We start from the raw sequence: 13,154 nt of genomic DNA on the forward strand, positions 1-13,154 counted from the left end.
CACAAAAAGGCCAAGTCGCTTTAGAGGAGAAAAAAACCAATCTTTATTGCTACAAAGCTGACAGGAGCTTCAGCCCCAGTACCGCCTGCCCGAGGGGCCTCGCCATCCCTGCGAGCTCGTGCCAAATCTCTTCAGGCCGGCCTCACCAAATGGGGTTGGTTTGAAGGCCGTCCGTCATCGGGGCACGACGTCGCAAGAAAAGAGCGGAGCAGAATCAGGGCAGAGGCGGATCCAGTGTCAGGGCGAGTCAGGACTACAGGTAAGTGGGCAAGTCCTTCTCGACAACCTGCAGAGGGGAGGGGGGGGAACCAGGAATGGTAAGGTGGCCGGGTGGCTTCACCGTCTCACACCGACATCCAGCTCTGTTGATGCCGTTGCGAAATGGTCTCTCCCCTTCGCCTGCTCCCTGGTCCTTTTGGGAGCGGAGGCACTGGGGTCCGAACCAACAGCTCGGCAGGGGGCTGCCCCACCAGCCCTTCGAGCTGGGGCTGAACCGGGGACTTCCACCCTGCAAAAGATGGGCTCTACCCCTGAGCAATAGCCCCCTCCGCTAAGGTAGAGTAGCTGAAGGAAAAGAGCCCTGCTTCAAGGAGCAACTAGGCACATTCAACAGCAGAGAACAGCTGTTCAGGCTTTCGTTTGAGTGGGGTGCTGTGGGTCAAAAGGCCTTTGCAGAGAGGTTTGAAGAGAGGCAGGAGCAAGAAAAGTGGGGAGGGGTGTTGGGGAGCGAGATGGAGGGGAGTCATCTGAGGGCAAGAAACTTTCAGATGGGGCGTGGAGATTCACAGGATGCTTTGTCTGATTAGGGGTGTGGAGATTGATGGGATGCCTCCTCTAATTAGCAGGTAGAGAATCCACGGAGCGAAGGGGCTGGGTTCAAGCCCCAGATTCTCCAGTTAAGGAAGGAGCAGCTCCTTCCTGGGGAAGCTCTGTCCCTGCTGGAGACCCCGGAAAATTGCTGCCCATCAGGGCAGAGAAGCCTGGGTTAGACAAGCAAACTCTGAATGGGAATGCAGCAGCTTCAAGCACTCAAATGGGAATTTTATAAAGTTGGGCATTGTTCATTTAGACAGCTGAAGGGGAGTTTATGGGCCCCCACCATACACAACATCATAAAGCCAGGAATGGACATATGGGGTTGGATCCTGATTTACGCTGGATCAGCTGTGCTGAAGGAAATGGACTTCCTCACCCCCCTTTTCCAAAGCAGTCCCCCCCCAACGCTACACAGTCTGGAGACCCTGCTTAATGGGGTGATCTGGGAAGGGGGTATCCCCAAAAATAAGCCAAGGGACCTTCCGTGATCAGAGCCCTTCCTCTTGCAGAAAGCCGATCCTGGATCCCATCCCAGTCAAAACAAACCCAAGATTAAGAACAGCAACTGCCCAACTTAAATTTGCCTGCTCAACACAAATTTACACAAGATTCTGGACATCTGTGCCCAAGATAAAGTCCAAAAGCAATACACTAGCAGCGAAGCAGGGCACCCTCGAAGCATGGCAAAGCAGGGAATACATCCCACCCCCAGCTCAAGCACACTTTTTATAGTATCTCCCAACTCAAGGCCAAAGAAACATGGGCTACAACTTACAAACGGGTCATCCATTGGACTGTACCTCTTCACCACCTGGCCCTCTTTGTTGATGAGGAACTGAAAGGAGAAGAGAGAGGAGGGCTGGTGAGCCGCAGAAGTATTTGTGTCTTCTCCAAGAGACCAGTGCCATTTGACATGGGGATCACACCAGCGCATCTTTCAGGATATACGTTCTGTGTCTACTCTAGAACAGGTCTGTCAACATGGCTAGAAAGAAACCTTGCACAGCCATTTTCAACAAGGCTGTAGAAATACGTTTGTGGATTCCAGGGATGCCCGGAAATGGTGCAGAAAAAGAAAGGACATGCCCAGAAATGGTGCAGAAAAAAGGGGACCACCAAGCCATCATATGGTTGAAACATCCTCCTTTATTAGAAAAGGCTTGGGATTCTTTCACTTGGGGGTGGGTGGGCAGGAAGCTGAATAGTCAAGGCAGCAGGATAGAGTCTCTCCCGCAAGGCTAGAATTCGGCCAAGGAAACTGACAGGGCAGCAGTTTCAAGACAGACAGACAAGATGTGCTTTTTGCAGAAACAGCCTCTTATAGGCAGCCTTCCTGTCCACCCCCTTCCAGGTGTGCCTACTACAACTCCTACCATCCCCAGCCCCCAGGCCAAAGGACAGTGGAACTGTAGTCCAACCCAGGGAACAGCAGATTCAGAACATGAAAATACATATGGAAAGCCCAGAGAAGGTGAAAACGTCAATACACATTTAATTGCAGTGTTTAAGTTCTACCTCTGAACAGAAACTCGTTTTATAGTAATCCCAGAATAGAGGCATACAAAGCTTCAGATTGCAATAAAAAAAAAGCAATTCAAGAAGCATTGTAGCCCAACCTGGGGGGTTGTGGAGAGGCTAGTTTATGGTATTTGCTGCTAAGAGTTGGGTAATGGTAATTAACTATCCCAGAGGACTTTAAAGAGCATTCAAGAGATTTCTGGGAGGAGAGTTCCATCAAAGGCTATCAGCAGTGATGGCACAATGGAACCTCCACATTCAGAGGCAGTATACCAGGTGCCATGGCAGGAGGGGGTCATTACCTCGCACTGTGCTGCCCGTTTCGCTCTGAAGTCCCCATGAACCCCTAGAGCTGAGCCAGGACCACCTCTTGCCAGAGAAGGGAGGCAGCCCAGTGGCCATTTCAGAAGCTACTGACCAAGGAAGAAGAGGTCCATCCAACAGTCAAGGCTAAAATGCCAAAGACTCACCTTGCTAAAGTTCCACTTTATTGCACTAGGGAGGGAAAAAGAAAGAAAGAGAAAACTGTTTAACTCAAAGATCAATGGATCCAGACAGACACAGCCATCAACTAGACATTGGGCCACTTCCAGCCCTCCAGATATTTTGGACTACAACTCCCATCATCCTCACTGCTGGATATCTGGCTCGGGGTGGGGGAAGTTGGGACTCCCCAGCAGTGGCCCGCCCCTAACTAGAATAAAGCCACGTGTCAAGGATTTGTATGTGAACCAGGCTGCTAACTGAGATCAATATCCTTTGCTGCTGGTTGCAATGTCATTTTCATTCTGCGCTGTTTCTATTTTGTTTTTAGTGTTTGTATTTTATGTTGCTAAAATACTGTACACAGCCCAGAGAAATTCAGTGATTGGGCAGTTTAAAAGAACAGTAAGGGTGTGATCCTATGCACGACTGTTCCTGCCTGCAAGTGTACAATCCAAAAGGACATGACACGTGAGGAAGAAAGGATGAAGAGGGAAGCGGAAAAAAAGTTAAGGGTGGAATCCTAGGCATGTTTGGGCAGAAAAAGTCCTACAACTCCCAGCATTCCCCAGCCTACATTGCTGGCTGGGGAATGCTGGGAGTTGCAGGAGTTTTCTCTGGCTAAACACACATAGGTTTGTGCCTTAAAATAACCTTGCCACTGAACTCCGCTCCTGAGCCTACAGACTGGATCCCAATGGGGAGTTCTAGCATCCACTTCCCCTGTGCCACCCTGGTCTTACAGAACTGCCACAGATAGAAAGGTTAGCAACCTTTGACACAGGTTTTTTTAGCCTCTTCCTCCAGAGAGGGTACCCAGTTTTAAACGGTTCTGAGAAAAAACAGCAAGAGGTTTTTGCACAACCTTTAAACCAGGAATGGAGGCCTGTTGGCCCACTAAAGGTTGTTGAACTACAACTCCCATCATCCCTGACTGCTGGCTGGGGTTGATGTGAGGTGGGAGTCCAACAAACTCTGGAGGGCCACCGGTTCGCCAGCCTTGCTTTAAAACACACCCTCAGTCTGCCCGCATGAGGACTAGGAACTTGCCTGTCTCAAAGCAGGGGTGGGATTTTGCAAGAAACACAATGGCCAAATTCTCCAAGTTCATGGAACTCAAGATACAACAGCAGAGAGGAGGGGAGAGAAGGAGCTATTTGTTTCTTCCATGCCCACTCCCAAGTAGGAAGGTGGGGGGAAAAGGCCATTAAGTTGTCCTTGAAGGGGCGAGCACTCACTTTCCCATCGTCCCTTTGCCTTTGGGCTGGCTCTTCATCCACTTCCAGAGAGGGTGGGCGCCGTCTCCGTTGACTTCGATCTTGCTAAACATGTCGAACTTTACACCGTAACCAGCAGCAAATGCTTTGATCTCCTCGTTAGTGCCAGGCTCCTGTCAAGGAAAAGCTTGTTGCATTGGAACAGGGTTGGGTAACCTGTGGCCCTCGGCCCAGTTTCAAAAGCCCACAGCCTGCGAGCAGTTGAGATCTCTGGCAAGAGCAATCAGTCCCTTCCTTAGCAGCTTGCTACATGGGAAGGGAGCAGGGAAGAGAGAGAAAAAGGGGCTGATGGAGAGGGGGGGGGTGGAGAGAGAGAGAACAGGGTGGCACAGAGAGCAAGAGAAAGAAAAGGGAGTGGCTCAGAGTGAGAGAAAAAGGGGATAGCAGAGAGAGCGGGGGGGAAGGAGGTGGCAGAGAGACAAGATGGTGGCAGAGAGGGGAGAGAAAGAAAAGAAGGTAGGCCACCCACCTTTGGCTCTGGCTCTTCTCATCGTTGGCATGCAGCCTCAGTAGATTACCCACAAAGGAATTTGCCCCTCGACAGAAAAAGGTTGCCCAGCCAGCAATAGAAGGGAAGAAAAATGACTTCTGCCTCCCCCATACCAACACTTCCTCATCCCAGAAGGGCTCGATCCATCCCCCATCCAGTCCTACCTGCTTGCCAAACTGGTTGCAGGGGAAAGCAAGGATGCGTAAACCTTTCTCAGCATATCTACCATAGAGGTCGACAAACTGAGTGTAGTTCACGCCTGTCTTGCCTCATTTTGACGCAACATTGGTGATGATGCAGACGTAGCCCCTGGAATGAAGCAAGAAACGAGGGAGTCGGTCATGGGTGAGAGGGCCAAGGCCGGCCAGCTGCGATCCTGCACCTTTACTTGGGAGAAAGCCCTGCTGAACATGGCAGGACGTGCTTCGAGTATCTCGCACACAGGATTGTGCTGGGAATCAACTCTCTTGCCATGGAGTTTAGCCATTAATTGGAGTATTAATTTAATTAATAGCCATTAATTAGAGACACTGCCATCTTAACTGAAGCAATGGCTGGTTTAATGGCCATTCCAAAGAGCCTCCTCCAGCCACATGGGAAACTCGCTTCCAGCCAGAGAGGCATCCTGCCATCCCCCTCCCATATAGCATCCTGTGGTGGCCAACAGCACTCCACTGCATTCCGGCTCTCCAGCAGCCACAAAACGTGCCAGTGGTGGTGCCACTGCCTGGCCTGCTGCCCTTCTAAGCCTCAGACTGAGCCAATATCTGCCTTGTCATCTGCCACCTTGAAAACACGTCAAATTACTTCAAAAAATGAAAGGGGGCACACCCTACATGAGCTCAACAATGAACCCAACATATCGAATGCCCGTGAGGCATCTTTGCCCAGATTCTGCCATGGAAATCTGCCCTATTACTCCACTTCTGGGGCAGCTATTAATAACCAGAGCCAGCGTCAGGGTTTGGTATGGTTGGGCAATGGACATGGTGCTGTATCAGAGTAAGAGGCCCACCACTAAACCTTCGAGCATCTTCCTGCCCTCCTCCTCCTCCTCACCCCCTTCACCTGTCTTTTCTGAGCAAACCTTTAAGGGTGTGTGTGTGTGTCGGGGGGGATTTACGCTTTGCACATCTCGTCCTCCCTCTGGAGGACGGTGCTGACTGGGCCCAGAGAAAGAGGCAAGGAAATAGGCGATGGCAGCAAGGAGGTGGGCCCATCAAGAGCAGCAATTAGAGCATCGGATGAGGGCAGGAGAAACCCGGGTTCAAATCCCCATTGGGCAGTGAATTGCCAGATGACCTCAAGCCAGTCACCATCTTTCCATCTAAGCTACCTCGCAGGGTCGTTGTCGAGGATAAAATGGAGTTGGGGAGAAGACCTGAGCATGCCACCTTGCGGGGGAAAAACGAGATGGTGGGCCCATTTCCTTGCCTGCTGAGGCTGATGAGGGTTGTAGTCTAACACATCTCAAGGGCTGCAGGCTGGGGAAAATTCAAATAAATACTTGCCCAAGGGACCCCCTCAAACCCGCAATGGGCCATCAGTTATTAAACCCAACATGACAGGCATGGAGGCACGAGAAGCAGGGTCACAATCCCGGTGCATGGATATATTGCGATCGAACGCCTCCACGGGGGATCTGACCCAATGCCCAAAGCAGAAACACACTGGAACACCCGCCCCGTACAGCCCACACTTGCCTGTACTTCTCCAGTGAAACGTCATTGCCGTCGATATCCGTGGCGTGGAACTCGTAGATGGATTTGGCCGATTGCCAGTCAGACCGCTGAGCACACTGCCGGGCCGGGAGAGAAAGAACTGAAGTCCCGGCAAGCCGAAAGAGCCCCCCTCGTCAGACAGATAGTTTCAAAAGGGAAGGGTCCCCTGTTCCCGTCGGGGGCCAGGACTGAAACCGTTTCAGAGCACCATTCCCCAACCTGGCGTTTTCCAGGTGAACTTCAACTCCCCTCAGCATGGCCAAGGGCCGGAAATGCTGGGAGTTGCTGTTTTCAAAGTCCTCCCCCCTCGGCCCACAAGACAGTGTGAAGTTCACATCCGAGGAGGCTTTTGGGTGCTGGGCACAACCCAGCTGGCAACGATGAAGCCAGGATTGATTCAAGTCCAGGGTTCAGTGGCTGTTCTGAACACTGAGGAGTGTTGATCTGGGATTCGGCCACCACTTCTCTAGCTTTTGATTCTCTTCCTGGGGGAAGCACGGGCCAGGGGGGAATCTAGCCCAGATTTGCAGCCCAGGAACACCTCTTCCCCGTTCTCTTCAGGTGATGTGTCCAGGACAAACATCAGAGCAAGTGTTCCTGGCCTTGCTCTGGTTTTCCTCCTCCTGCCAAATCCCCTTTTCCTTTTGTGTCGTGTCTCTCAGGTTGTAAGCCTGAGGGGAGGGGCCGCCTCATTATTAGGGCTAAGGAGCAGGGAAAAAATGCTACAAATAAAATAAATGCCCCAACAGCTGCTGGAAGATGGGCTCATATGGGTCCCCTCCAGATTCATGCAGGCGACCCCTGTCCATAATGCCTCAGCTACTCATCCCAATTTGGGAAGATGCCTGTAGGAAGAGTGGCCGCTTTGTCACAGCGGTCATGCCTGTGCGTCTGTGCGCAAGTAGCTGTGTTTGGGGGTGCTGGAAATGACTCCATGTCCTTTTCCTTCCACAGTCAGGGTCGGATTGGCGAACTAATCAGCAGGTGTGTACGTGGACAGACCAACGGTTCTTTGGGAAGGCAACCCAGTGCCATCCCAATGTTTTGGACTATGACTCCCACAATCCCTGGCCATTGGCCACGCTAGCTGGGGTTGATGGGCATTGGAGTCCAAAACATCTGGAGGGCACCAGCCATGTCCTGAATATTTTTTGTTAATTGGTGTGGTTGGTTCCATAAAGGCGGTATAGAGATAGACTAATAAATGAACTAAGAAATAAATGAATGAATTGCCTTCTCTTGGCCCACACAGAGACACACACACATATTTCCAGTTTAAACAGAGATTAATAAGCAGCAGCAAGAAAATAGAGGAATAAGTTGTGGGTTTCCAGCAGTGTTCAAGAAGGACTTTGAGAAAAAAAATGGGGGCCCCTCCCTGGGCTGTATAACTCAGCCCCCTCCTACTCTAAAGAGGTGTTTCCGCTGCAGCACCCTTAACCAGAAACTCCAGCTTGTAAAAATAGTCTCAACCTCCTTTTTGGGGGGTGGGGGGGAGGAACATCAAGTCACTTCGCTATCATGGCTCGTTTTCCCCCTTTCTCCCTGTTCCAGAATGTTACTGTACTTTATTGTATTTTTTTTAGAATGGGAATCATGGTCAGGAAAGCTGAAAGGTGGGAAGCACAGGCCGACATCCAGAGCCTTCCCAACACGGGGGGGGGGGGATTAGATCCAGATCATGTTATTTACTGGTTACATTTATATCCCACTTTTTCCTTCAAGGAGCCCAAGGCAGCATTCTTGAGCCTCCTCCTCTCCATTTTATGCTCACAACAACCCTGAGAGTTAGGTTAGGCTGCGAGTCACGGAGTGGCCCAAAGTCCATCCAGAAGTTCACTCAAATCCAGGTGGGGACTCAAACCCAGGTGTCCCCAGCCCAGCACTCTAACCGCTACACCACACTGGCTCTCCAGCTTTAGTCCCTTCACAACTGAAAGATTTTAGTTAGCCACTGATGAACTTAATCTGGATCCAACCCCATCCATTTTTAAGTATATTATTATTGCATCCAGCCCCATCTGCTTGACAAAAGCCCTGCTCCTGGCAAAAATGAAAACTGCTAGGACTGGTTTGTTGATATGGATCAATACAGTTGGCTGAATTTGTGGACTTTATGGGGGGGGGGGGAGTGCATGGCTATAGGGACTGCCACAACAAGCCAACTGCATTTCACACTGGGTGCATGAAGGTTGGGTTCAGTGCCAGGGGAGATGAACCCAGGATCTTATTTATCTGTACCAAGAGAAAAAACTTTCTGGGAATACCAAGAGCCCCTTTCAGGCACAGTATTTATTTATCTAGTTATCTGTGATATTTATATACTGCTAAATATAACATCCCAAAGCGGTTCACATATAAATATTAAAATCAGATTTATGATACAAGATTAAAGCACAACATTACAAACAATTCCAATAAAAGCAATACAAGGCACAGTAAGAAGGAGCATGATTAATTTAATTACAGCCCAGGGAAAGCCTGGATGAACATGTGTGGTTTCAGGAGGTGTTTGAAAGATGCCAATGTAGACAATACTAGAGTAAACAAAGTTTGACCCTCTATAGGCAAGCTTCCCATGTTGCTATTCTAGAATGCCTCTTGCTCTCCAGTTTAAAGCTATTAATGGAGAGTGTTCCACAGACTTTGCCCTATGAACTAATCCTAAAATTCAACATGGTTATGTAGAAAATCAAACCATTCCCCCGCTTTGCTGTTATCAATTTCCACCCCCGCCCCCTCGTCTTACAACATCTTCCCTTTGGTCTCAGTCCCACAAGCCAAAGGCCTCTGACCTTCTGGGTGCCCAAAAGCTTTTGTCTGTCTGCCCACCTCCCAGGTCACATTACACCAGGCCCCATTATGCAATGAACAAAGGGAAAGATCGGGAGAGATTGTGCTAGAAAAGAGATTGTGTCTGGGGCTTAGTGCTGCTCTGGTTTCTTTTTATAACTGGGCTTATCCAGTCCAAGATAACCAAGATCTGAGGCTGCAAGCTGTGCAAAAGAAAAAGGAGTAATGCTTCTGACTCAGATTGTAGAGCTGGTCTCTGGGTAAGAAGGGCAAAGGTGGAGATGTTCCTCGTGCTTTGAGAATCCCTCCCTCCGCATTGCAGCTAAAGGCATCAGCAGTCTGCATTTGCAGTGTTCGCATCTGCCTTTGTGTGGGCTTAACCAGCAAGAAGTAAAGAACCAGGAGGGAAATGAGAAGGGATGTTGGGGGAGAAGGAGAGTGAGAAACCCTCGCTTAAGGAACATACAAGCTGGCCTCCTGCCCTCTTGAAAGATGGTTTTATGGAGGAGTTTGCCCAGTTAGTTATTAGCCAAAGTCACAATGATGAGACTAAAAGTCACATCCTTTGCTCCAGAAAAGCAGAGAAGCATTTTTGCCAGTTTCTTTGGGCCAGGCATATTTTGGATCACAACTCCCCAAAGCTCAGACCTTTGGCCATGCTGGCTGGTGGTTATGGGACTTGGATAGTCCAAAACACTGAAGGCAGCAGAAGGCTTATCCTAAAGACAGGGCAAATTTAAAAGTTTATTAAGTGGCACAGAGAAAACTTTTCTTCCTATCTCAGTACTGGAATGCGGGGTCGCACCGGGAGTGGATCAGAGTTTAGTCGCACCTAAGAGCAGACCCATCGAATTGCGCTGAATTTAGTCACGACCAACACAAGTCCCATTGATTTCAATGGGTCTATTCTACCTATGACTTTAGTCTGGATCCAACCCACGGTTCGCACATTTGGGACAGAAGGAAGGCATAATTAACTTGCAGGACTCAACACCGCAAGACATGGCAATTACCTCTGGATTAAAGTTACCAGGACTGGATTAATTTGAGATCAGTGTATAAACAGCTCAGTAGCCTTTGATGCCGAGAGTTTACCTCCAAATAAGAGCTTCTGAAAACAAGGCCATGCATGACCTACTGTTTTCATAGGCTATGCGCTCCATATCCCTGCATTTTTTGATGTAGACAAGTAAGAACGTTTTTTGTTTCGCCTGGCTTTTAATGGCCTTTCATTCCCAGATTAAAGATTTAATCTCTCTGTGCTCATCAAGTATAAACCTCTGGTCCTAATTATGATGCTGAATGTGTTTAAGAGCTGATAAAACCACTAACACAACTTAATGTTACTGTAATCTGATTTTGGGGGGGTCTTAGGACCAAAAATTATGGAATGATCTGCCCAACGCCCATCTGGCACCAACGTTGTTATCTTTTCATCCCCAGGTTCAAACTGCCCTCATCTCTCAAGCATATGGCAGCAGATAATGAGTTTTTAGTCAGGCCTTCGACAGTCTTTGGTTAATGGTTTAAGAGTAGTTTTTAGATAGTGTGCACACTATCTGTTTATATGTTTTCCACTTGGTCTTCCACTTTGTAAATTTTAATGGTTTTTACTTTTTGTGAACTGCCCAGAGAGCTTTGGCTATGGGGCAGTATAGAAATATAATAAATGAAATGAAAGGTCATCTAGAAATAAAACAGAATAAATTTCTCAGACCTCTGTAAGAGCTGCCATTAACCATGCTGGCTGTGAATCATGGGGGTTGCAGTGAATCATGTTGAGGGAGAGTGTCTTATGTTGTACTCTTCCCCAAACAGGAGGGAGTCTATGGGCCTAGTTTGAAAGTTCATGTCTTTTTAAATGCAAACCCAATGAAATAAGTTGCTATTCATTGCTTCCCACAATGGTGGGCAACTTGGAGCTCTCCAGATGTTTTGACTTGCAAATTCCATGAGCCCTAGTGAGCTAATAAATAAAGTATGTTTGGGCCAGATGTTTGCCGCTACACGCTGCCTCCTAAGCCACTTTTAGTGTTGTCTAGGGTGTAATGAAGCAACACCTGTAACCATGACATGAAAATCACCAAGAAGGAACACCCCAGGTGTGCTGCTTTTAACTAATTACAAGGCAGCCTCTTAATTGCAGTTAATTGCCCACACTAAAACCTGCTCAGAGAGATGCTAACACTGGTATTTGCTGCAGCACAGTTTCAAATTGTCAAAGTGGCAGCAGAAGCAGGCCACCTGAGTTAGGAAAGGCTGATTTTCAGGCATGCTCTCAGCTGCAAATCCCAGCACCAGGAAGGCACCAGCCAGAGAGCAGGAGGAAGAAGCATTTGCCTCATAGGATCAGGGGAGAAGGAAAGGAGAAGGAACAAGGTGTTCTGGTAAAGTATGGGAAAGGTAAGGAAAGCAAGAGTGGAACGGTTGGTCATATCACAGTGGCAGCAAGTCCTGAAGGATGAGAGAAGGTTGCTGCCAAAAGTGACAGGAAAAGTAATGGTGCAGCCCCACAGAGGCGTGGGGAAAGTTGGCTACAACACAATAGGGCAGAGCGCCTACAGGAGGATTTTCCCTGCTGTGCCACCACACCTACAAGGCTCACACCCCCTGCAGGCTCCACTGACACCATCCGTTACCTTTTTGGCTCCAGGTGAGAACTTTTTTTTAATTCACCCAGGCTTTTAAAGACCTTATTAAAAAGTTACCCAAATGATTTCCCTGGCTTTAATTTAGTTGCTCGTTTAACTGATGTCTCACTCGGTCCCCTGGGTTCTGGGCAGCTTACAACACCACCTTCGTTGTTAACAGCCCAGTCCCCTAAGGGGACCGCACAACCTGAGGGGCTCGCATTGTTTTTGGAGGAGACCAAGGGCCCAAATGCAATGAAAACAGACTGAACAGAAGAGGCAAGTCTTTTCATTTTTACAAGCATGAACCAGAACATCTCCACGCATTTTTTTTTTTTAAGTTCTTCTATTATTTAAACCAGACTGTTCTAAACCACTTTGGAAGGCCATGCAAGAGACTGGCATAAAACCCAGAACAGCCTTCCCCAACCTGGTGCCCTCTAGGTGTTCTGGACGACAACTCCCAGCATTCTTGTCCATTGGTGGCCCATGCTGGCTGTGGCTGATGGGGGTTGAAGCAACAACGAATTGCCTCTTCCAGGCGGCAGTCTCTGCCCTGGCACAAGCCTTCCGCAACCGGGCGCCCTCCGGCTGTTCCGGGCGCCAGCTCCCAGCGTTCCTAGCCATGCTGTGCTGGGGCTGCTGGGAGCTGGAGTCCAGAGCAGCCGGAGGGCGCCGGGTGGGAAAGCCTGCCCCGAGGCTCGTGGGACAACTGGGCAAACGCACGCTGCAGGCCAGGCATCGTGGGGAGCAGCAAGAAAAGCCCCCCCCGCCCCCAGGACAGTGGGGAGTTACTGCCCAGCCAGCAAAATGGAGATAATCACAGGGCGGGGGGCTAGCAGGGGAGCCCCCCAAATGGCGCCCCACGGAATTATGGGAAACACCAGCCAGGGAAACGACGGCCAAGGGTCTCCCAGAGGCTTCCTTGGGTCCTCCAAGGGGCAACGCTCTAGCCCACGCAAGGGGCCATTCTATGGCTGGACCATAGAGAAGAGGCCGGCGGCTAGAGCGGAGCCCCCGAAAGGCCTGAGGCCTACCCGAGCCCGTACTCACCATGGTCCTGGTCAGGCCGCGCGCCGCCGCCGCTCCGCACAGCAGCGTCCCCCGCGCCAAGCGCCGCACGCTCATCTCGCCGGCCGCGGCCCTCGGCTCCTCCTTTATCCTCCCCCTCAGGCCGCCCGGCTCCTCGCAGCGCCAATCAGCGGCCCGCCCCGCCCACCGCCAGTCAAAGCCGCGCCTCCGAGCTGTCGGCCAATCGGGGGGCGCGGGGGCGGGGCTGGCTTTCGCAACCGCCGCCTCCGCTCACGGGGCCCGCTGACTGGGGCTTGGGGCGGGGGGGGCGTGGATTGGCAGGTGCGGCCGCCAATCGGGAAGAGCTGCATCTCTGCCGCTGTAGCGCTGGTGACGGACATCTGGAGCATCCTTG

The 13,154-nt window shown here is 50.3% G+C and overlaps 1 protein-coding gene across 1 annotated transcript; it reads right to left on the minus strand.

The window, feature by feature from the left end:
- Positions 1 to 19: 19 nt before the first annotated feature.
- Positions 20 to 12,859, minus strand: GPX4 (glutathione peroxidase 4). Its single transcript, XM_084825634.1, has 7 exons — positions 12,782 to 12,859; positions 6,288 to 6,382; positions 4,749 to 4,893; positions 4,056 to 4,207; positions 2,805 to 2,829; positions 1,592 to 1,651; positions 20 to 286 (listed from the first exon to the last, which is right to left on the minus strand). The coding sequence occupies exons 1-7, from the start codon at positions 12,854 to 12,856 to the stop codon at positions 254 to 256; spliced, it is 585 nt and encodes a 194-aa protein (XP_084681760.1). The 5' UTR covers positions 12,857 to 12,859; the 3' UTR covers positions 20 to 253.
- Between the last annotated feature and the right edge of the window lie 295 nt (positions 12,860 to 13,154).

This window comes from Heloderma suspectum, chromosome Z (assembly GCF_057233095.1).
Source record: "Heloderma suspectum isolate Gila_16-S chromosome Z, 16-S_ref, whole genome shotgun sequence".
Classification (NCBI taxonomy): Eukaryota; Metazoa; Chordata; class Lepidosauria; order Squamata; family Helodermatidae; genus Heloderma; species Heloderma suspectum.